This window comes from Empidonax traillii, unplaced genomic scaffold (assembly GCF_003031625.1).
Source record: "Empidonax traillii isolate 1590-97213 ecotype Southwest subspecies unplaced genomic scaffold, ASM303162v1 scaffold83:size2986645, whole genome shotgun sequence".
NCBI classification, from domain to species: Eukaryota; Metazoa; Chordata; class Aves; order Passeriformes; family Tyrannidae; genus Empidonax; species Empidonax traillii.
The window spans coordinates 263,271-287,556 of record NW_020955276.1 but is presented as its reverse complement, the minus strand read 5'-3'; the positions used below and the strand labels follow the sequence as shown (position 1 = coordinate 287,556).

The 24,286-nt window shown below is 38.5% G+C and overlaps 1 protein-coding gene across 1 annotated transcript; it reads left to right on the top strand.

Annotated features, from left to right (window-relative positions):
• Nucleotides 1-2,248: 2,248 nt before the first annotated feature.
• On the top strand, nt 2,249-20,401 carry ERMP1 (endoplasmic reticulum metallopeptidase 1). Its single transcript, XM_027881044.1, has 15 exons — nt 2,249-2,535; nt 3,261-3,562; nt 6,974-7,101; nt 7,459-7,564; nt 8,435-8,581; nt 10,121-10,213; nt 11,580-11,792; nt 12,726-12,946; nt 14,554-14,728; nt 15,264-15,454; nt 16,067-16,219; nt 16,722-16,924; nt 17,661-17,776; nt 18,326-18,489; nt 19,643-20,401. Exons 1-15 carry the CDS (start codon nt 2,249-2,251, stop codon nt 19,805-19,807), a joined length of 2,664 nt encoding a protein of 887 aa, XP_027736845.1. The 3' UTR covers nt 19,808-20,401.
• Nucleotides 20,402-24,286: the final 3,885 nt, after the last annotated feature.

The following is a 24,286-nucleotide window of genomic DNA, read 5'->3' as shown; positions in this document are numbered from 1 at the left end:
ATAGAGATCTACACTCAGTATCAGGCCACATCTTTCTTTAAAAATGTATTTTCTTATGTATATTAGTAATACTACTTTAAACATTCTACACATTATTAATATGACATTTTCAAAAGGCAGTTTCCACTCCATTACATTTGGGGGGGTTACATTTGACTTTTTTTTAGTTATTTGTGTTGTGAGCATTTTGCTGGAGTAATTATGCACTTGTAGTTTTAAGAAAACATTTACAAAGAAATTTTTTATATTAGTTTCTAATGTAAAAATCTACTTTTGAGAACCTAATCTGAAGGTATGTTTGTCTGCTTGTGAAGGGAGAAGTAACATAGGTAAGTGAAGCAAAAGCAGAGAGGAAGAAAAACTAAACAAAACAGAATAAACCAAACCTCTCAGGCTAGATCTATATTTCAGGATCACAGCATAATCTGGAGTTGTAAATCATAAACTGTCAGCAATAATCTTGTCTGTACTGAGGGTGAGTGAAGCAAACGAGAAAACTCACTAAGCCTGAGCATGGAAATTTACTAAAGCACCTGAGGTGTGCAAAGAGCATAGTCACCACATTTCAGTGTACCACTCTTTCAGACTTTTTCATTCCAAAGAGTATTGCAACTCCTGCAAGCTTTCATTGGCAACACAGGGGTAGGCTAGAAAGCAGCAGTGTTCAGTGTTTACCTGCTTCACTGGATTTACTGGAACGGCCATTTCTCTGGATCGTGTCATTACATATTTCGTAATTTCTAATTATGTCACAGAGCAACAAAAAATAAGTATGTTTTAGGATATCTTCAGGCGTAGTGAAATATGTTGCAAAGCAATATGATAAAGATAGGAAAAATGACCACCAAACAGCTCTGTTCTGTCCTTCAGACGCAGTGTGAGAGCAGGCAGCAGTGTGCACCACCAGAATGTGGAGTGCAATGTAAGTGACAATGGTCTCTGTCACCACTTGGGCCCCCATCCTCCCAGGTGCTCTACCTGCCATGAGCTCACTGGAAGCACCTCCTGGAGCTACTGCTCTTCACCCTAGGCTACCTGAGCTCCATTCTGGGGAGTGCTATAGCTATGAAATGCCAAAGATACAATACAGTGGAGGGGGAAACTCTGTGAGCACCGCCAGTGCTGTGACTTCATGTCTGTGAGGCTTCACCACCCCTCCCACCTGGTGTGCTGGCCTGTGGCAGTCTGCCGCTCACCCACTTGGCATCACTGCTACTTTTGTGAACTTTCTTTTCTGTTTTAACAAAACCCAAAACAAGCAAACAAAAAACAAACCAAACCAACCAAAAACCAAACCAAACCAACAAAAAAAAAAAAAAACCAGCCAAAAAAAGCTGTGAAACCAGGAAAAGCCTTGCATACTTTGCAAGTCAGGTGATGGCACTCAGTCAGGCACAGGGCCAGGTGGCTGCTCATCCCAGCGCTTTGGTGGGACAGAGGGCTCAAGGCTCCACTGCTGCCGGGCCATCACCCTCCATAGGCGACTGCCACTGAGGGCTTCTCAGCTGTGGTGTGTCACTGGACACAGGCCCAGGTTACACTGGCTGTGTCAAGATCTGAGCTCCTCAGAATGAGATGTGAAGCTCTGGGAGTGGGTCCAGTGGAGAACGACAAGGATGATTGAAGGACTGAACATCTCTCTCACCAGGAAAGGCTGAGGGAGCTGGGCCAGTTCACCCTTGAGAAGAGATGGCTGAGAGGGGACGTCGTCAATTACTGTAACTCTCTGAAGGGAGAGTGTCAAGAGGCTGGCTCCAGTCTCTTCTCAGTGGCGCCAAGCAATAAGACAAGAGGCAATGGGCAGAAACTGATGCACAGGAAGTTCCACCTGAATATGAGGAAGAACTTCTTTACTTTGTCGGTGAGTGTGCACTGGAACACATTGCCCAGACAGGTTGTGGAATCTCCCTCCATCGGAGATGTTCCAGAACTCCCTGGAGACAATCCTGCGCCACGTGGTCCGGGATGACCCTCCTTGAGCAGGGAGGTTGGAGCAGGCGACCCACTCCGCTCCCTTCCAGCCTGGCCCAACCCGTTGCTGTGTGACGCAGCGGCAGCCCCGCCCGCACGGCGAAGCCAGCGCCACTGCGGGCCCCGTCCGGGCGGCAGGGCGGGAGGTAGCACCGCCCCGCACCTACGTGAGCGCGGGGGCTGCCCCGCCGGGCCGGGCCGGGCCGGGCGGGGGCCGGGCCAGGTTTGACCCCGTGGCGTGCCCGTTCGGCGCGGCTGCGCGGCGGGCAGAGCGGCCATGGAGCGCAGCGGGGACACGGCCGTATGGCGGCTCCGCGCCACGGCCGCGCAGCGCGACCGCCGCCAGCCGCCGCCGCGGGAGGACGGGGAGCGTAGCGCGGGCGGCAAGAAGCGGGGCGGGCCGCGGCGGCGGCCGCTGCTGCCGCTGCCCGAGGCGCGGGGTGCGCCGCTGGTGCTGCTGTACCTGCTGGCGCTCCGGGCGCTGGCGCAGGTGTCGCACCGGCAGCTCCTGAGCAGCCCGCCCGCCGCCGCCGGGCCCCGCGACTTTAGCGCTGCCCGCGCCAGGTACGGCGGGGCCGCCGGCGGGAGGGAGGGAGAGAGGACGGCGGGGCCAGGGCGGGTCCCTGTCCGGGTGGTCGTGTCGTGCCCTGCCCGAGGGAGAGTGCGGAGCTCGCTTGAGCGCTCGCAGAAGGGTACAGAGAGCGTGGAGGCTTCAGCCCCCGTAAAGGTGCTGGCGGGGGCTGGTGAAGTCGCGGGACCCCCATACTTTAGTTCTGCTCGACTTGGATAGTGCCCGGTTTCTGGGAAAGCTTCTTTGCAGATCTTTAGTTATTGTGTCACGGAGAGGTCGGGAAGAGTAAAACTTTCTAACACTGTAATTTCAGAATTAGAATATTTATGTCAAATGTAAGTCTTGACAAAAACGTGCTTGTTCGGGCATTCGGGGAAGGGCATGTATGCATATGCGGAACCACGCTAAAGTCTTTGACTTCTCATTTAGCCTTTTGTTTCTTTTTGGATTGATATGTTCAACTAGAAAACAAATAATTTGGTTTAATAACATGATAGATAAGATAAGGAGCCTTGAGTAAAGATCAGTCCTATATGCCCATACATGTAATCCTTCACATCTTGGCTAGTTACTGTCTAATTGACTTTAGTCTCTTCTGCTTGAGTTTTGAAATAGAACAGTGTACAAAAATGCTACAGTTGTAGTTAAGTTACAGTTTAAGATAACGTTACTAAATGTTGAACTTGTTGATGCTGAATTTTTAATTTGTGTCTTTCAGGGAGTACCTTGACAACATAACAGCAATTGGGCCCAGAACAGTTGGAAGTCCAGAAAATGAAGTTGTTGCAGTTAACTACCTCTTAGAACAAATTAGGGGAATAGCAAGAGAAAGCACAGATGCTCACAAGATATTTGTAGACATACAGAGGCCCACAGGCTCCTTCAGCATTGACTTTTTAGGAGGTTTTACTAGTTACTATGCAAACATAACCAATGTCATAGTGAAGCTGGAACCTCGAAGTGGAGCTGAGCATGCAGTATTATCCAATTGCCACTTTGATTCTGTACCAAATACCCCGGGTAGGTCCATGTGTTCATTGTGCATTTCCATGTGTTACATGAGCCTCAGAGCTTGGCTTGTGGTTTTCTCACACCAGGTGGCTGTATTAGAATACTGCATGTGTCAACTGGTCTACTTGATCTCAGTGAGACTAATTGTTTAGAGTGACAGGTTGATCCTGTTAAACTCAGGGTTTCACTCTCACTTTCTGGTAGGCAGCAAATTAGAGATGCTGTATTTAGATTTCTCTGCTTATGCATGTAGTTCATGTGCTGCTTCCACCTGTCATTCAGGTCTTTTCATACTTCTGTACGGATCTAATCCTGTCTTTCCTTTCACATGATGCTTTGTGCCAGTGACTCTTTCCACCCCCCACTAAAAAGTCTGTGTTTTCCCCTCCCACTGCTGGTATCTCAGATTTTTTGTCTGATATGCTTAAGCTATGCCAATTTTTTTCCTTTTCTTTTTGCATTCAAAGCTTCTGCCTCTAAAGATTGTAGTGATCAAAGGTTAGGGTACTGTTGCCTTGGTAGTGTGTATGTCTCTTGCTCCTGGTTTCACTGTCACTGTTGCATCCTCTTACTCTCCTTCCTCTACATTATTACAAATTATAATCCTGTTGAATAATTATTTCAGCAAGAGTGTAGCCAGCTTTGTACATTCGTGCTTTTAGCAGTGCCAGAAAGGTAGAGATCTAAAGACTGCAGAGATTTGTTGTAACACTCAGCCACGCATGTGTGACTGTTATTACAGTTGAAAAACACCCACAGATCTCACTCATCAACAGTGCAACTTTTACTGGGGTTTCTTAATTTATACCTCACACAATATTTTATTTTTGGGGTGTAAACCTTCTGCGCTTTAGCACATGTGAGTAGTCTTTGTTAGTGAGAAAACAGTTGAGTATCAGCTAGAGAAACAAAGCATTTGCTGTTCTCCTCCTGCATTTTTCTCTCAACAAATAATATACAGAACTTCTCTTTCTCCTCAACCACATTTGGGTGACATGCATTTCCAAATTAAGCTTAATAATTGCACGATTATTATAGATGCTCTGTGATTTAGGAACTGCAGAGACGCTAATTGCTATACATATGGTCTATATATGTCCACTGGGACTTGGAAAAAATATTTCACAAGTATAATACTGTGATTATTGAAAACGACCTTTAAATTCATGCCCTATGTAAAATGTGTGTCCATTCCTATGGGTTGTAAGACAGGATTATGTCTACATCAATTATTTTCTTGACAGTTACTTAGACAGTAAAGTACTTCACCAACCTTGCATGAAAGTGCCAAAAAATATTACTGGTTTGTATAGGATATAAGAAATCTGTGGAGGAGCTAGGAACCAGCCTGTGTGCTTGCCCTTAATCACAAAGCAGCCTAGCCCTTTGCATCAGTGAGGAGCTGCTCTGTCTTTGATTTTCTTTCTGTGTCCCTTGCACATAACCTAAGCAAGGTATTCTGTTGTTTTCTATTTGCTTTCTAGTCTTTTGTATTTCTCTCAGTTATTTGTTTAGAGGCCATTTTTCATTACCAAAACTGTGTATTTTTAACCAGAATTAGCATTACTTAATGGTCGGTTAATAATATATTTGAAAATCAGATAATGCAATATAATCTACTGCATACAAAGTGGGTGAAGCAAAACTCAGTAAACCATTGGTATTAGAAAGCTTGTGTTCCTTGAGAAGGAAAAATATAACTGTAAAGTCCTAAAACATGTCTTTGTTCTAATGGTACTGATTTTCAGTCTATATGGTCTATTTGTTTCTTTTCTAATAAACCTGAAGACAGAAACATCCTTGAAATTATCATTCCAGATGTAATTGATGATGTGGTTTTCCCAAGTTGCTGATTTTTGCCATAAAACCTGTTTTAACCTCCTGTCAGTTTCGCTATATACAAAATATTTGGAGATGATATTTCTCCACCAGTTTGTGTAATAGTCTATGGCTACATGGCTGTTCCTATCAGACATAAATTGGTATGTCTGTTGAAGCCAGCAACTTTTATTTTTCTTATCTTCACACTGAAGCAGGTAAATGGTTAATCTCACTGGAAACTATACTCACTTCTCAGCCAAGTTTTCAATACAGTGTGTTAGGTATAAGAACTCTACTAAGAGCAGACTACTGATAAACTTGGGTAGCAATATATAGGTCTCCTCCAACTGAGAATATTCTGTGGAATTAGGGAAAATTCATGATAACCAGGGCTTTATACAAGGTATTTGGATGGGAGTCTTTTTGGAAAGCTTTTGGCAGAACAAGGCATTAATTTCTGAGAAATAGAGAATGGTGTATTGGAAAGATTCTGAATTTTTTTAATCCATGCAATAAGCTCAGGCTAAAATTTAACTGAGATTTATGTTTTTATCAGGAATATGCCCTTTTCAGATAAGGGGCAAAGGTGTTTTAAGTTTTTACAAGCTTTGTTGAAGGTGCTTTTTTTGCTTTCTTTTGCCTTTTTTAATGTGTAAATTGGACATTTTTAGCAGCTAACGAGTGTGCCCTATTAGCATGCTGAGGCCTGACCACACCATTGTCATCATCTCAGAGCATGCCAGCATCATATATGCAACCCAGGCCTGAAGGAATGAGGTTTAATTTCTCTGTTTTCCCCCAAATTTTATTTATTAGAGTGGGGTAGAGGGGTGCTACAGCTTGCACCAAAGTGAGGGAAGAGGAAAAATGGGAGACTTTGGCTAAAAGATGAATCCTGAATCAAGTTTAAAAAAAACTGGCAGGGCTTGCATATGTGTGAGAGAGTAAGTCTAGAGTAGTGTTAGATAAGGAACTCACAGAGAACAGACTACTGAGCTTAGAGTGAAGGGGGTTTCTGCAAAGAAAGAAGGGTGGTGAAAAGCATCTGGTCATGAAAATCCTTTATTATCACGTATAACTTAAGGAGATTTTTAAAGTTGTACATTCTTGTATTTCCTTAGCTCTATTTTGAAATCTTGGCTTTATGTTACTTTGAGGTTTTGTCCTCTTACTTGAATGCATTATAACAGTGTAGAATGCTTTAGGGTGACTTGTGTGGGAATGTTTATTTTTTAAAGTTTGAGTATCCTGTTAGTGAAAATTACATTCTTGTTTATTCATATTTTTCTTAGGAAAATAAGTAACAATCACTTTGCTCGCTATCCAGTAACCTGATTAGTCTACTTTTCTTCAACAGTAGCATTGGATCTGATATTTTGAACTTCACTTGCTCAACTTCTGAACATTGTTTTTCTTTCTGCTGTTACTTTCAACTAGTATAAACACAGGATACAAGCACTACCAGAAAATACACAGAACTTGATATAATTATACTGCAGTTAGATTAAGTGACTGAAATAGCATAAAGCTTTTATCTTCTCTTGTTTTTGATGCAAGTCTGTTTGTTTTAAGCCTTACTATTTTGGTGATTATTTTAAGGTGCCAGTGATGATGCTGTTAGCTGTGCAGTGATGCTTGAAATACTTAACACACTTTCAAAATCACCGGAGTCCCTGCAGCATGCTGTCATATTCTTATTTAATGGTGCAGAAGAAAATATTTTGCAGGTGAGAATATGTCAGAATTTTAAATTATACATAAAAGCTATGTATTAAAACTCTTAACAAAGAAAAGAGTAACTGCCGATAAGGCTTGTGTTTAGTCTATTGAAATATTAGTTAATAACAGTCTTAACATTCTCAGGAAAATGTGTATGATTTCAAAGGGAAAAGTACAGTTAGATTAAGAATGTTGTCTATATTAATTTAATTAGAAGACTTGGATTTTCTGCATTTGCTTGTGTTGTCTGCCTTGTCAAATCTTGAGTTATGTCTCAGTCATATCCAATCTTAAGTGATGGAAAATAATGTTTAATCGGTTCTGGTAGATATTTGACCTATTTTTTTTTTTGTTTTCCCATCAAGGCTAGTCATGGCTTCATTACACAACATGAGTGGGCCAAATCAATCAGAGCTTTTATTAACCTGGAGGCAGCAGGTGTAGGAGGAAAAGAACTTGTTTTTCAAACAGGTATGAGCTTGCATTGTGTCCACTTTCTACATAAGGATAATTTGATAATAAACAATGCAGACTTGAAGGAGTATTGAAACTGTCATCAGCAAAAGATAGGAGAACCTCATGCCTTTTTCCCAACCCTGTGCAGCAGCTAAATTGCTCTCAGTCTTTAGATACTTAAGGGCTAAAGAACTGCCACAGAAGTTGCCTCATAGGTGAGAAGCTTGTGTAGAACAGAGTAACAGAAGTTGTGTTTCCCTTTTATGTCAAGGGAACAAGGAGGAAAACATTTGGATGCCACATGTATCTTACATACTCATACTTTCATATGCTCTATTTATTTTTCACAGCAGTTCTTTCAAAATCTTTGCAGGGAGATGTTGCTATTAGAACTCTATCTGCTGCTCAGGAAGCAGCAAAACTGTGTTTTGTAGGCTACAGTTAAACTTATGCCCTGTCCTGGTCAGACTGCAGGCTTTCCTGTACTCCCAGAGGTGCTTAGTTGTTTCTTTGTACTTCGTGCTTTAAGACAGAGACTTTTTTTTAAATAATGATATTGATGTGTGATACATACATGATGAATTGGAAGCTCAGCTAAAGGTTGTGACATCTTCGAGAGAAAGAAGTTCTGTTTTGGGAGATGGCTTACCTGCTCTGCTACTAAACACACAAGGCAATGGTGGCTTGTTTCTTTCTCCACAAGTGTATTTTCTCAAGTGTGAGTCACTCAACCAACATGAATGTACTTATTATATACCCTGTGGGGCAACAGCTTAACAACTTCAGCGAGTTCCTTTGCGTTCTGTATTTGTTACCATGAAGATGCATATCTTAACTGAGGTTCAAAAAGTATTAGCTGTGAACTTTCTGCTCATCTTTTGTTAGGACCTGAGAACCCTTGGTTGGTACAAGCATATGTAGTTGCAGCCAAACATCCCTTTGCCTCTGTGGTGGCACAGGAAATATTTCAGAGTGGTATTATCCCAGCAGATACAGACTTCCGTATCTACAGGGATTTTGGCAATGTTCCAGGTATGTTATCGTTAAAGATGTCAATGCACATTAAGCTTATCAAAAGGATAATGTTCTGTGGTTCACTATGTGAAGGTCCTCAAATTTGGTTTGTCTGGGAGCAAATTTTCCTGCTTTTTTCCTAAGGCAAGAGCTTTTAGATTTAGTTTTTCATACTGTTTGCTAGGGATGTTTCTTGAAGACTGGTGTTTTCCGGAAAAAAACTGCGTGGTAGATAAGTTTCCTGAAAATCAGGAAAATACTTCAGGAATCAACAACACCCTGTTAAATATTCTGTATTGAAATATTTTGGTACATGATGCTAGTAGCCTGCTTGTAGGAGTGACATGTCTGTATCTAATGGAAAATGAAAATCATCTTGTTTAAAGATAGTGATTTAGTCATTAATGCATTTCTGTTACTCTTGGATTTGGGGGTTTGTTGGTTTTTTGTGGTTTTTTTTAATAATCAAGCACTGGTCAGAAGTTTTTTAATTTTGCTAATCTGTTTTCAGTTTACTGTCCATTCTGCAGGGAGTGACCAGTGGGGGAAAAATGTGAAATGTTCACACAATGTGACACGTGAACACAACTCAAAGGACTGTAAACTTCTGTAAAGTCCTTGTTGTCTGGGACAGATTGTCACTTTTGGGAAAAGTGGTATTGCTGAATTGATTGTTAGAATAAAACAGTTGTTCTGGCCTATTCTAAGCTCTTCTAAAGTATGCTTGCTTCCAGCCTGGAAATAAAGTAGATGATTTTGTACAATGTGTTCTGTATTTGTTCAGAGTGATACCTGGATGGTAAATGAATTCTCACTGACCTTTTTTTTTTTTTTTTTCTCCAAAGAAATAAAAATTAAATAATTGAGTTAAAGAGCTAGTTGGTTCCTCTTTGTCCACTAGTAGATTTGAGATCTAATTTGTCAAACCTCTGCAAAATTGTGAGGATTGAGATTGCAGGTAGTAGCTTTTTGCATGTGCAGCTGAGGAGGCAATCGGGATATAGTGAATGTATGACTAATTTAGCAGAATAACCTTTGGCTTTTGGGAAATGTTTTTGTTCAATTGAACAAATTAAATGGACTTCCAAAATAGGAGTTTTCAGACTGGCTCTCTGAAAACCTGTTAACACATTAGAAGTAGAAAGAACACATATTTTGAGAAGGTGTTTCTATAGTTCCAATGCTGCTTTTTATTACTTTTAAGCGTAGATTTTTATTGAAGTTTTGCAAGTAAATATTTGGAAAGCATCTTGTACATCTTTTCTGAAGCTGAGACGGTTTGGAGTTTTCAGGTGGTTCTCCAGTTGTGTACAGATATCATGCAAATTGGTACAGTAGAAAGGATAGATACTTTAAAATGTTTTGGAGCTGTTCTCTTTATAATACATTCAGAATCTCAGTTAGTATTCCTTTCACAAATAAGACTATTTTGTTTCTTTAATGACTGTGCTACAAAGTAGAACAACATTTTCTGTGAAATGTATGTGAGACTTTCACTTGGTTTTTTGGGGAGTTTAGAATTACATAAGTTTAAAAATGCATTTTCTCTTTCTGTAGGAATAGATTTGGCTTTTATTGAAAATGGCTACATTTATCATACAAAGTATGACACATCAGACAGAATTTTAACAGATTCCATTCAGAGAGCAGGTTGGTATTTTAAGAATTCAGTAATTTACCTAAGAGTTGTGTTGTAGTTGCTTTGTCATTTTGCTGTAAGACTGCTATCACAAGAAGTTAATAATTTTAATGACACATGTAGTACATGTTGGACATGTTCTAAAGAACAAAGAATTAACTGAATATATGTCTTTTAAATACAAAGGAAATATACATGGTCTACTTGGGAAGATAAACTTTATCAACGTCCAGTGATGTTAATTAGATTTCATGATTACTTTCAAATCAGTTGTCATCTAGCCATTGATACCTGGTTGTTCACCATTCTGTGTTCCTTTTCTCTCACTAAGCCTTCTTATTGGTTATATTTCTCATCAGAAGCTTATGGCTAAGTTGGTGACATAGAAACTGATCTGCCATCAGAAGTTTCTTCTTTAGAATGGATCTCGGTCAGACTTACATGGTAGCACACAGACTGAGTAAACAGGATTTATTCTCTACAACAGTTTGTGCTCATTGATGGGGTTTTGACAGATTGCAGTAAAGAAAATAACAGTAGGACTTTTTAATTTCCCTGGAAAAGCTAACAGTCCTAAATACCTCCAGGATTTTCACCATTCCCTCTTCAAGCTCATATAGGAGCCAGCTTAGAATGATCAGCATGAAAAAGAGTTTTAAACACTTCCTTTCAACAATGCAGCTACAAGACAGAAAGTAACACTTCTGAATTCCTGTTCAGAAGATGATTTTACTGCTCATGATGGTTATCTAGAACATCTTCTGCTAAACATAGTGCAGATTACAAAGGAAAAAAAAAAAGACATTTCAGTTCTTTTAAAGGTCAACTAAAATCAAAATGAAAGTTGAGAACAATTGTTGTAATTTGATAACGTGTTTTGGCTGTGCTGTGGGAAATGAAAAGGTGATTAGTGCCTGTAGGCTACAAAGGAAAATAGCCACCTTGTCTTCTACCTTACGGACATGCAGTGAAAGACAGGCAGGTAACTCACAGTCATTGAAATGTGGAGGTGTCACTTAGAGACAACGAGAAGAGGAGGAAGATTAGGAAACTATAAATTCTTCTCTGGGTTAGCCTTAAAGTCCAGTGCTAAATATCAGAACTGAAGAAGTACCTATGAGCAGAATACCTGATTTAATTGCAATGGTTTAAGTGCATGAAGCTTCCCAAATATCCTCATTTTAGTGACAACTGTATATACTCATGAAAATACTATGCCATGTGTATTATCAGATACCACTTTGAGAATAATGAGTTGTATATGTCTTTGTTAAAAATATTTCTATACAGTTTTTAAGAACAGTTCCATTAAAAAAATGCTGTATGCTAATTTACAAACCCTGATGCAATTATGTTGTGTATCTGTTCTTTTAATAGGTGACAATATTCTAGCTGTCCTAAAATACCTAGCAACATCAGAAAAGTTGTCGAAGTCTTTCGAGTATCGACATGGAAATGTTGTGTTCTTTGATATACTTGGTTTGTTTGTCCTGGCTTATCCTGCTCGCATTGGCACAATCATGAACTATATTACAGCAGCAATTGCTTTTATTTATTTAAGCAAAAAAGTATTACAGTCAAAAACCAGGGGTAAGTCCAGTTTTTTTTAAAAAAACAATCACATTACTCTTTAATGAATAGCAATTAGTAGATAAAAAGTGTAGATGGAAAAGCATTCAGGCCATTATGGCATCTTTTTAGACAAGCTTCAGAAATAAATTCTAGCCGTGCAGCATGCCACAGGAGTTGCTATGTGTTTAAATCTGTCAACTGTGAATAATTATGGTGATGAAAGCATATGACAGGCCTAGATATTTATTATTCATTAATCATGATTTGGTGTCTTATCATTTCATGAAGATTAAAATTAAATCTTTTAAAGATCTGAAAATTGAAAAGAAATTACTTAGTATCTATTTTTGTTTTGTTAGTTCAAATATGGCTTCAGAATCATGTTTCTTTAACACCTGTCCATAGGCAGGAATAAATAAGAGAACAACAAATGGGGAAGATGACAACAAAGCTTAATAAAGTTTGTAAACCAACCTAAATCTTCTAATTAGACCTTTTCAGATATGTGCAGGAACATACCTGTTTAAAAACAAAAAAATCAAACCAAAACACACTGACACCACCTCCCCCTCAAAATCCAGAAAACATTTTTGGAGCAAGAAAAAGTTTCAAGAAAAGCAACTCCAGTTTTTCAATTGTTTTTGTTGATTTTGAGACTTAAAAATGGTAGAGTGGTTCCACTGACTCCCTAGTAATATTTTTACTATCAGGAACACAGCAATCTGCGAAATACACCAATATTATGGAAATAAATCTTGCAATGGGGAAGACATGCAAAGAAGTAGACTAAGAGGTTTAGACCATGCTATTGAGAAGTCTTCAGAGTGAACTCCTCATGCAGTTTTCTTTAACTCATTAAAGCAATTATACCATGGGGTAATTAAAAATTTGATGATAGTCTGCAGTAGAATACATGACTGCTGAATCAAACTTTTTTTTTCTTCTTCATAGCTATTCATAACCTGAAGAAATTATTTACTGCATTTGGCTTGACACTGACGAGTTGGGTCTGCACTCTGGTGGCCGTGCTTATTGTGGCTGTGTTTGTCTCTGTCATTGGACGGGCTCTTTCTTGGTACACCCATTTCTATGTTTCTGTGTCTCTCTATGGCAGTGCAGCTGCAGCCAAGCTTATTCTTGTGCATATGCTGGCCAAGAAGTTCTTCTATAAGGTAGGCTTGACTTTGCTGTTAGTATTGAAGGGCAATGTAATATTTAATCTGTTGAAGGATTATTTTTTGCACTGATAAAAAAGATGGAAAAAATTTTGAGCATTTAAAATGTCACTATAAAAATTGCTTCATCTAAACATAGGGATTGCTCTGCTAAATCAGAGAGGTAAGAACTTTGTGATTTAAGGCAGCCTTGACCTTAGAAGATACTTCACAAAAAACCAAAAACCTAGTGGAATACAGTATAAGGTATAGTTTCTTGCTCTATCTGCACCTTCCTTGTCATCATTTCAGTGATAAGAGACTGGAGGAAGAGCTGAAGAATATTTTTGATACCTTTCAGTGTTCTTGATAATTACAGAATCTACATGTCTACTTAAATGTTCTTTCACTCAGAGGCCATCTCTAACTCACAAGCCTTGCATGCTGTAGCTTGCAATACACTGCACAGTTTATGCTGCCTCTGTAACTTGTTTTTTACTTAGAGTTGCATAAAAGTTTTGGAATCCTATCTCTTCCTTGGCTGTCAGAGGCAGTACCTGTTCATGGCTCAGCAACTTGGGAATTAATAAGCTTTGTGTTTTGAAATAGGTTTGGCAACTCATATGTTTCTTCACCCCCCTCCTTTTTTTTTTTTTTCTCACCACAAAACCGAACTAGGTGCTTTCAGATAACCATTGTTCATGCAAGCGTTCTTGCTACTAGCAGGTTTTCCAATTAAGAATCTTACACGGCAAACACTGTAGTACTGCCCATGAACCTAAAAAAAAACAAACCAAACCCTCTCCCCAAAAGCAGAACAAACCACAGTTTTGATGGTTAAGCCTCCTTCTTTTTTTTTTTTTTTTTTTTTTTTTTTTTTTTTTTTTTTTTTTTTTTTTTTTTTTTTTTTTTTTTTTTTTTTTTTTTTTTTTTTTTTTTTTTTTTTTTTTTTTTTTTTTTTTTTTTTTTTTTTTTTTTTTTTTTTTTTTTTTTTTTTTTTTTTTTTTTTTTTAATTTTATTGAAACATATCTGGTGTTATCTCACCTATGCATGTCTTTTATTCAAAACAAATAACATATTTTAAAAATCAGGCTTCTGAAGTGACACCTCGTGGTGTGACCTGTAAAGGCACCAGTTTATTTCTGCACTAATAATAGTGCTCGTGTAAGAAGTCTATTAACAGCTGCTGTTCCAAAGCAAGTTTAGATCCTCAGGAGATGTAGATAACTTTTTCACATGGAAGTACTATGTAACCTTTTTTTTGCTATGCTATTATGTTTTTTATTAAAAAGCCCTCTTTGCCTGTGTATTTGAAACACTAACCTTGTGTATTCCTTGTATTGTCATTTTTACATTCCCTTCCTTCTTCTGCCCCAGCCAAGGTAATTTCTTTTTCAAGCTTTGTCAGCAGGTTTTAAAAAAACTAATAAAAAAAGTGTACTCTCCTGGGTAACTCTAAATGGTAAGAAAATGGTGAGGTGATGCTTCTCAAAATTGTCATCAGGAAATTTCCCAAGGAAAACAATTATATACAAGAAATAAGGATTTTTTTGTGTGTGTTCTGATGAGGTGGGATCCATGGAATGTCCTCAATGATGAAGTGTATTTGCTTTTTATGTTACAGAATATGAATGAGCAGTACCTGGGAGATATGTTTTTTGATGCCTCATTGATGATTTGGTCTATAGCATTAGCTGTGATGACTCAGATGGGCCTTTGTTCAGCATTCATTTGTACATTATGGGTAGCATTTCCTTTACTCACTAAACTGATGATCCACAAGGAATTCCACCAAAAAGGTACGAGTTTTGAGAGGCGGAGGTTGTATTTCAAAACCTTTGCTCCTACTCTGCTATTTAAGCAAAAGAAATTCCAAATATTGAATTTGAGTAGTCAAACTAACTGTGTCACAATTTTGTAATGAGAAAAGGTGTTCTTGAACTAAACACAGTTTTAAGACATGAGAAGCTTTTTTTAAAAAAATACACTGAAAAACATCCTGTGTCTCAGGCTAATAAAACAATATGTGGGTTTATTAAAAAGTGATCAGATACTTTGATGGAACATAAAGGTTTTTTAAAAATAATGTAGTATTTAAAGAATGTATGGGACAGAATACCTGTTTAGGTTTTTTTTTTTGTAAGACAAGATTAGTTTTGTGGTGGTTTTGAACGTCACATTGGTATTTGCTATAAAAAATGAGAATTCCTTTCTATATCCGTGTCAGGGATGAGGACCTGGGCCTTGTGGCAGTATATGGATATATCAGTAAAGCTTTGTATTTGTATCCTTTTGAGCTTTTACTTCTTTTTGTCTTTTTTCTGTCCCCTGTAGGTGCCACAATGAAGTTTATTGTGATGTACATGCTGGGGATGTTTGTTCCTTATCTGTATATGCTGTATCTTAGCTGGACGGTATTTGAAATGTTTACACCTGTCATGGGACGAAGTGGCTCAGAAATTCCACCAGATATGGTATTGGCAGGATTTATTGTGATCTTCACTATGATACTGTCATCATATTTTGTAAGTAGAATTTGTAAATGTTGTTTAAAACCTTTAAACTTTCTCTAGAGTTTAGAATAAGAAATTTTTCTTAATTAATACTAGAAGTTAATGAAAATTAGACAATATCTTAAATCTTACAGGAAAGTTCTTAAAAAAAAGGCCAAAGATTCCACATTTTATGTTAGTCATTGAAACAGGGCTTACATTGCTATATGATGATGTAGTAAAGATTGGTGTAAAATATGAAATGTGATGGTGAATTTTGAGCAGGCATTCATTTTAGATGGAGTTCATGGCTGAACAATACATACATGACACTTCAAAAAGCATTCTCAGATTTGAGTTTTTTTTCTGCTGCCATAGAACCTGAGATGGTTCTAGTTTGGGTATTTTTTGTTGGCAGGTGTTTTAAAAATAGGAAATTTTTTAAAGCTCTAGGAAGTACTCACTTTTTTTCTTGTTTTTTAAGTACAGAGTTTACAAAGAAGTATCTTGTGTCAGGTGATATTTGCAACTATTTTTTTTAATGTACTTTCAGTTCCGTAACTGAATTTTAGAGTTATACAAGTAGTGTCTTATTTCTTAGGGTTGCAGTTTTATAACTGAGTTGGATTTTTTTTTATTCTCTAGGTTAACTTCATCTACCTTGTCAAAAGTACAAAAACGACGCTAGTAACTTTAACTACTGTGTTTGTAGTCACTCTCATTCTCGTTTGCAGTGGAATCTTCTTTCCTTACAGTTCAGATGCAGCTAATCCAAAACCTAAGCGAGTCTTTCTCCAGGTAAGTAAAGCTTTCCATGTCCTATTGCCTCTGTTGGTTGCAAGAGTGTTTCGTTTTTTCAAAGCTTAACTTCCCCCACTTCTTCCACCCCAGGAAAAAGTAACCTTTCCTTTCTTGCTTGATTTAAAAGCTGTAATGATTAATCCTGGATTTGAAAGAATTGCTGCTAAGTTTCACTTGTGCAGTCTAAGTGTTCTGTTCATTTGTGTTAGAAGAGCAGGGTATTTTAGGGGGTTTTAAGTGGGAGTGAACAGTGGTAATTTAAAAAGACATGGGAGGTGAGCTAATACAGTCAGAGTCATCGTCTGAATGTGTTTTCATGGTATGTTTTTGATATAAGTATTTCTTGTATTCATATTCAAATACTTTGATACATGTTCAGTGCGTATTTAAAATGCAGTAGACCTTAAGGACTGACATGGAGGATATTTCAGAGTTACCTCTGACTCTTGCAAATGCTGCAGGCTCCATCATATTGCTTTTGTGTTTTTTTCTCTTCCAGCACACAAGCAGAAGATTTCATGATCTAGATGGAAATGTGGTTAAAAGTGACTCTGGTATATGGATTAATGGATTTGATTATAATGGAATATCTCACATAACTCCCCATGTACCTGAAATTAATGACACTATTAGAACTCCATGTGAGGAGCAGGCTCCCTTCTGTGGCCTTCCTTGGATTCTGCCTGTGCATTTCATGTTCCGGTTGGTGTGAACTCTGCTTCACTTGAGCACTTAACTGCAAAGCATATCGCTTGTTTATGCAATCTCACTTGTGTAAGGGAAGAAAAAGCAAGGCAAGAAAAAGCAGGGCTAATCTCAGTCTAAAAATAAATAATTCTTCCTCTTCAGAAGGCAAATTTCTGCTAAGGTGCAGTGTCTTCTGACAGAGTCTTTGGCAGAGATTGCTGGGTCTGCTGCAGGAGCTGTAGAAGTTGACTGGTGGAAAATGGATGTAAGCACCAATGGAGAAAAAGATGAAGGGGAGGCCTTCTGAAGGACAGTTCACAATAGGAGTATGTATGTCTCCTCCCTTCTTGCCCCCTTCACCCCAGCTGACAGCAGAGGATGTCTAGAGTACCAGGTCTCCACAGAAGAAAACCAGCTACTGTGACTAGTTCTCATACCCCAAGAATCTCGTGAGCAGAAGTGTAGCAGTTTAAAGGTGCAAATATTCTTGATTGATTGTTTTATAAATTCAGGTAGAGGAAGGTAATGAGTAAACACACTGGTTACTGTCTTTCTATTAATACATCCTTAAATATTTAAGGATGGTTTAAGCTGCTGATTTTGTCTGCCTTCTGCTAGAATCAATAGCTTTGGTATATTTAATTTAGTAGCAGCACAGGCAGCTATACTACACAGAAGCTTCTTGGTTTCTAGTACCTATTTAGTACCTCAGGGTGTTGCACTGAGAATAACTTGAAACTTTTCTCCACAGGAAAAACTGGTATCTTCCTGCTCCAGAAATTTTACCAAGAAACCCCATTCAATTTAAAGTTCTGTCCAAGGAGCTGATGCCCTTGAACTCTGTGAGGTTAAGTTTTGAAGTGTCTGGTGAGTGACTGAAGCTTCTGGTCTATGATTTGTATTTATTTTTATGCCCATAATAGATGAGGCTTTGACTGCAGTCCTGCAGGTTTTAGTGCCATTTCCAAGACAGTGAGCTTTGTGAGATTAACGTGAATTAATTCAGCTTCCTAACACACTGGAACCTGTGGGTGTTGTGTTAGCAGTTCTTATTTCTGGAACTGATGACCTTGCGTGAGTAAGTCTTGATTGTTTTACAGCAGGTCCTTTCTAGAAGTCCATTTTATAACTCTATATTACTATATATAGTGTGTATATACACACACATACACACAAACATATATATGCACACTACAGGACTGTATTATATTTATATATAGTCTTATATTCCTCTGCTACATCATCATCTCCTTTATCTCGATGCTTAGAAAAAATTGAAGCTGCTTCTGTAGAGAAGACAGTTGTATCATGTTTTGGAAGACATGAGTAGTAACACACAGGTAACATACTATTATGTAGGTAGTTGTTCTGCCCCTACGTGCTGATACACCCAGACCCATATCTCCATCCCTGCAGGCCCAAGTCACATGTCTCTGTACCTTCGGCCACATGAAGGGGTGGCTCTGTCCAGCTGGTCTCTTGGAGATGGCACACCGGTTGCTAGCGTAGGAGGGGACTACTTTGTGTTTTACTCCCACGGGCTGCAGGCTGCACCCTGGCACTTCTGGGTAGAGCTGAAGGTGAGTACGTGGCTGCTGGAAACCCTCTGATGCCTTGGTCTGCCCTCCTGTCGCCATTGCTGCATTCCTTTGTGAAAAACGTCATAATGGCTTCCTGAAGCTTCACTTTATTTGATAGACCTTAATTCTAGTGTCCCCCCTTTAGTATGTCTTCTTTATGTGTCAGGTTGCATAGATTTTCAAAGAGTAGTCCACTAACTTGCCCAACAACTAAGGGGAGAATATTTTCCTGGTCTCCATGGTCTTAGGTCGTAAGTTTGAATTTCTCCAGTCTTACCCTTACAGTTTTTGAAGTTTTATCTTTACTACTGTTACTTCAGGGTTGTTTTTTCCTCTTATGAATAGTTTCCTTTCCATGTAACTTGTTTGCTTAGTTTTGGGAAATTACGAAGAGTCCTTAGTGGAAAATTTACCTCTTTGAAGCTGGAGAGAGTTGTAAAAGCTGTGTTTCCTAAATTTTCTTTTACATTATTTTCACTTGGAAGTGAAGGCTTCTGGCATTTGTTACAGTGGGATTTATCAGTTGTCTACCCACCTCTTAACTTGCCAATCAGTAACTTTTTGCATATCCATACTATAGGTTTAACAGTGTATATAGGTTTAACAGTGTCTTAGTCATTGAGTAAATATTACAATAGTCTTTGAAAGTTCAGGAAGTCCCTTTTTCCTTCCTGCATCAGGCAGTCTAAACACTTGCCAAATAATCCTCTGAGGATACTCTGTAAAGGCAGACATGAGTCTCGAGTGTGACAAACTTTGCAAGGTTGATAGTGGCAAAGCTGTGCAGAGAAGGCTGTACATCCTCAGGATTCACTGTAGAAGGATCAGCATAAATGGTGTGTTGGAGTCCATATCTTGATTTGTCAGCAAAACAGACAGATACAAACATTGAAGTTGGAGCACTTGAAAGTTGTGTCACATGTCAGAGACACTGTGATCTAAATATCTAGTTGCCAGTTCATTTCAAATTGAACTTGTCATGTAATCAGACTGATATGTTAAAGATAGGAAGTATTTTAACATAGAGGACAAAGAACTGCAGGATGAAGTTTGTTGCATAGATACTGCCTGTAGAAAAGTGCATCTGGATTGATCTTACATTTAAAAGCCATAAACAATCATAAAGGCTGTGTTGTCCTTTTCTCGCTTTCAGGCCCCGGAAAAGCGTTCTGATGGAATAGTCTCCCTTGCCATAGCAGCACATTATTTTTTTGGGGAAGATCAAAAGTCACCTCAACTCTATGCCTTACTGGAGAGGTTTCCAAACTGGACGTTTTCTTCTGGTTGGTCCTGCACTTACGACCTTTTTGTCTTTTGACAGTAATGCTGCAGGGCTGGTAGGGTTATCTCTGACAGAGAATACAGTTGTGGCAAGCACTTTCTAACAAGATGCCAGAGACTTCAACAAGAATTTAAAGTACTTCAGCAACAAATGGTGTTTCTTTGGCAGTTTGACTATTTAAAGACTACTGCTTTCTTGGGGATATAATGGTACTTGTGTCAATGTGAATGCAATTCACTTTTGTTCTTCCACTGACAGTTTGGCTAGTGGGTTTTTTAAAATGAAAACTGCACTTGGTGGCAGTTGTAGTGGAAAGGCTTCATGGAATTATTTTGATGCTATGTGAAATATAAGTGTACTTCACATATATGTGGAGTACCACCTTCCAATCCTATCCGTCCTATTCAAGCCAGATCTTCAGCTAAAAGATGCTTGTTCCCTTGCTGTGGCGACAGAGGTGGCAAAGGCCTAAACATTACCTTTGTCATGGATGAAGTCACTGAAAGCTAAGGTGCTTGTGCAGGTTGCATTCCCAGTCCTTAGCAAATGCATAATGCAGAAAAATCAATCCTATGATAGAATGTGGTATCTGTCTGTCTATCCATCCATCCATCCATCCATCCATCCATCCATCCATCCATCCATCCATCCATCCATCCATCCAAATTACATGTTTCTGTTAAAAAACTTAGTTCCTACCATTTTTTCTGTCTCTTCACTGTTACATCCTGAGTGGGTAAGATTGACCTAATTATCGTCTTGTGTTTTTTGTTTGTATTAGGATCTTTCAGTCTCAGCACATGAGCAGGTGACTTGCTCTCTCATATGTAAGAGCGTCACTCCTTTATGTGGATGTCTTATAATTTATCTACTCTAAATTTCAAGTTACCTTCCAATTTATTAGAATTGGCTAATTTTTGTATCTCCTCTGGAGAGACTTTTGATAGTGTGACAGTATCACGCTTTGCTAATACCTTTAACTGTTTCTTAAAATAAGGTTTGCTTTCCATAAGGAAAAATATCTAAAAGAGTAATCTTAAAAAGATGTCTAATATTTCTGAATTGCTCTTATTTTCACAGGATGGGTTTTTATAAATGACTATGAGTGATTCAGAGTATCTTCTAATTTTAATTGACAAGCTTTGAAATAAGAAGCTATTGACCTCTTTTTTTATACTTGCCAGGTTTTTGCATTTTTTTAGTCATTAATAATTAATGGTAATTTCTGAAATTTAAAGAACTCTGTGTATCTGAAGAAACTTCCTGTCTTTTTCCAAACTTATATATAAAACATTTGACTACATCAATACCACACTACAGATTTTACAGTGTTTTGTTCATTGCATGAGTATTGCCTAATGTCATGCAAAGCAGATTTTTTGCATGCATCTTTATTTCAAGAAAAAACATGATAGTACTGATAAGTTTGCAGGGCACATGAAAAAAACTATGTGATGGGTAATTTGTGTGAGCTTGGATGGATAACAACTCTCCAGTTGGATATTTTTCCTTCAGATTGTTCTGTAGTTGTGCATGATAGTGGCAACAACCAGTTTCATTTGTTGCAAGGGACATTCACAAAGATTGTCATCTCACTCGTGGACTAGGGTAAGAGGTTTAATTACTGTAATCATAATGAACAGGCCATCACTATCTAAAAACCAGTTGGTTTCTATATTAACATGCATTAATCATCACTCACTTGATTGTATGTGATCTGAAACTGCAATCCCTATATTATTTAAAAGTGCTATTAGTGATTTGAAAATCAGAGTTATGAACTAAAACTGTTGTGTCTTGAATCTCAGTGAATGTCTTGTACTGTACTCTAGCTGATACACAGCTAGTTAACTAAAGCTGCACTGGTATTTACTGTCTTCCTCAGTTTTGATTTTTGTGTTTTGCCTGATTTAAAGCTTTGAAATAATGCTGTGTGAAGAATTCATACTGAGAGCCAAAAATACAAAAATGCCTGTTGGCAATTTATGAAACTTCAGTGAAGCAATAACTTTGCTATCTCAGGATTTAACCCTTCTTAAATAATTTATTATGAGATATGTCTGGTTTGTTGCAAATTTCTGTCTTTGTAAATAAAAGCAAAACTTGATTAGTGAAACTTGATTTTTAGCATGACTGAAGGCATATTTGAGTTGTTTTTATCCACTGCACTAATGTTTTATTTAAGCTTGGAGTAGAAATACTGCTAAGTGATGCTAGTGTTAAGATAGCTAGAGTTAGAGCTGTGTAGAAGATAAGCATGGCCAAGGAATGTCAGAATCACTTGAGCTGAGAAAAGTTAAAATGGGGGCCCTAATGGTTTCCTGGAGAGGAAGGTGGTTCTTCAAATAAGGTATAGAAGAGTCATTAGTAGCAAAGCTAAGTATTCTTTGCAAAACTGATGTTTGAAAGTAGATTTATAGCTAATCACAAATAGAAAAACAGAATGGAAAATTTTGCTGGCTCTTTGTCCCTCTGCTTCCCCATTGATTACGAGCAGACTAGTCTTCTGCTACTGTTTATTTCTCATAAAACAGCATTGTGTGTCTTGCTCGATGAAGTGTAAAAAATGCAAGCAGATAATTTTAAGGATAGAAGGACAGAGAGTAGAAAAATCATTTGTTATTAGTGGGGGCAGTAAACAGCTGATTAGAATTTTCCTGTATTCATCTGAAACAATTTATATCCTTAACCTCTTCTAAATTGCTTTACTCTTCTGTTCTTCTCTGACTTTTGGTGGCTTTGCAAATTTATTATGTTCTTTATTAACATACGTGTTTCTAAAGCTCTCCGAGTACTAAGGATTACCAATTTCAGCAAAGCATTTTATCAGTTTAAGCAAAGGAGGCCTGTACATGTTGTGGTTATACAATCTAATGCATCATTAAAGTATGTCACCATATGTTCAACGTTGCCTGTCAAGCAGAAGTATGCATTTGAAGAAAGAAAGTGTTGGGACAGCGATGAACAGGAGAATTTCAGCTATCACACACTGAGTGGGGCTGTTCTGTGTGAGCAAGACTTGTCTTTACTGTCTGTCAATCTAGGTTGGGTTGCAAGCAAGCTGGAAAAACACTAATCAAACAGACAAGATCTAACAAGTCTCTACAGAGCTAATTGTAGTATATGGGACAGGGCTAATGAAGAGTTCGCCTGCATGGCAAAGCTGTTCAGTACTTTCTTCCCTTGAGGGCTAAACATAATCTGATTTTTGGTAATTATCTGGAAGGAGCCTGCAGGGTGACCCACCTTAAAGTTGATATGCAGTCTTAGTGGAGAAAGGTTTACTATCTTGCATGTCTTCTTTGTTCTGTCACAAAACTCTGTCTTAGTGTCAGTTTACGTAATCATGACTTCTATTTTGAAGACAGAACATTCATTCTCAATATTCATGAAAATCTGTTCCAGTCTTGGAGGTCCTAGAACTGGTCCTGGAAATTAGCCAGGCTCCCTGTACACTGTTGGGCTGCAGCATGCAATGCTTATGTCAAAGATGTGGGTGCAGCCTGAGAAAATGCCAAGCATAAACCTCTATCTTGAGCAGGAAGTACAGGCTAGTTTAGGGAGGTCCAGTCACTGCCACCTCTATTTCACGCAGGGTGTCAAGAATCACTGGCTACTAACAAAAGGGGTTTTTTTAAGAATTCACTTTCAGAAAGCTGCAAGAATCAGTCTTAAATGTCTTCACTTTAAGACTGGAACAAATAGAAGTTTTAAAGCCAGTAGGTGTGCAGGTCAGTTTAAGTAACCATGCATGGTTTATCTGGGGATGTTGGGTTTTTTTCCTATGGGGATGGGGTGGTCCTCCACTTCTTTTTCATAGGTGCCTTGTGTCTGTGGTTTAGCTGGCTTCAGTCTCCAGCTGTGGAATTTTGTAGAGTTTTAATGCTCTCGAGTAGGAAGCTCCTTGAGTTTACTTAATTCAGGTGCTCCCTGATAAACAGAACACTCAGCAAGAGCAAGTTGTATCTTTCAGAGTGGTATGAGAAAGCTCCTCACTTTTTTGTGTTAAACACTGTAATGACATATCCGATTCACCATAAGCTGACATTCATCTCACTGCCCACTAGAGTACTTCAACAGTCTTCAGCTCTAGGACAGAAAACCAAAGTGAGACAGTAAGTTCTGTCTGTAGTCTTTGTTTTCTTTGCTTGGAGGCTCTCTTTCTTTCAACTGAAACCAGCTTACTACCCTACACAATTGGCCCATCATCTTCTATAGTAGTATTATTGCCATAGACAACTTTTCCCCTCAGTTTGTAATGAGAAGTAGGACCTCCTGTGTACAGGTTCTGGCTAGATGAATTTTGATATTTCTGTTTATTTAACAGTGTGCCTCAATCTGTAGCTTACAGGCACTTCAGCTCTAAAACCATTTAAATTGCTTGCTTTGGACTACAACACAGATGAAAAATTATCTTACTTGGGTTGACAAATGTGATGGTGAAAAATAGTTTGACTTGATTCAAGCAGTTTTGCAACTATACCCTATGTGAAAGTATCTTTTAAATTGGCAGCA

Excerpts from the sequence above, each read along its gene's own strand:
- ERMP1 (XM_027881044.1), top strand. The coding sequence starts at position 2,249 with ATGGAGCGCAGCGGGGACACGGCCGTATGGCGGCTCCGCGCCACGGCC. Across the intron at positions 17,777-18,325 it reads GTTAAGTTTTGAAGTGTCTG|GCCCAAGTCACATGTCTCTG; the intron begins GTGAGTGACTGA and ends CCATCCCTGCAG. Across the intron at positions 18,490-19,642 it reads ACTTCTGGGTAGAGCTGAAG|GCCCCGGAAAAGCGTTCTGA; the intron begins GTGAGTACGTGG and ends TCTCGCTTTCAG.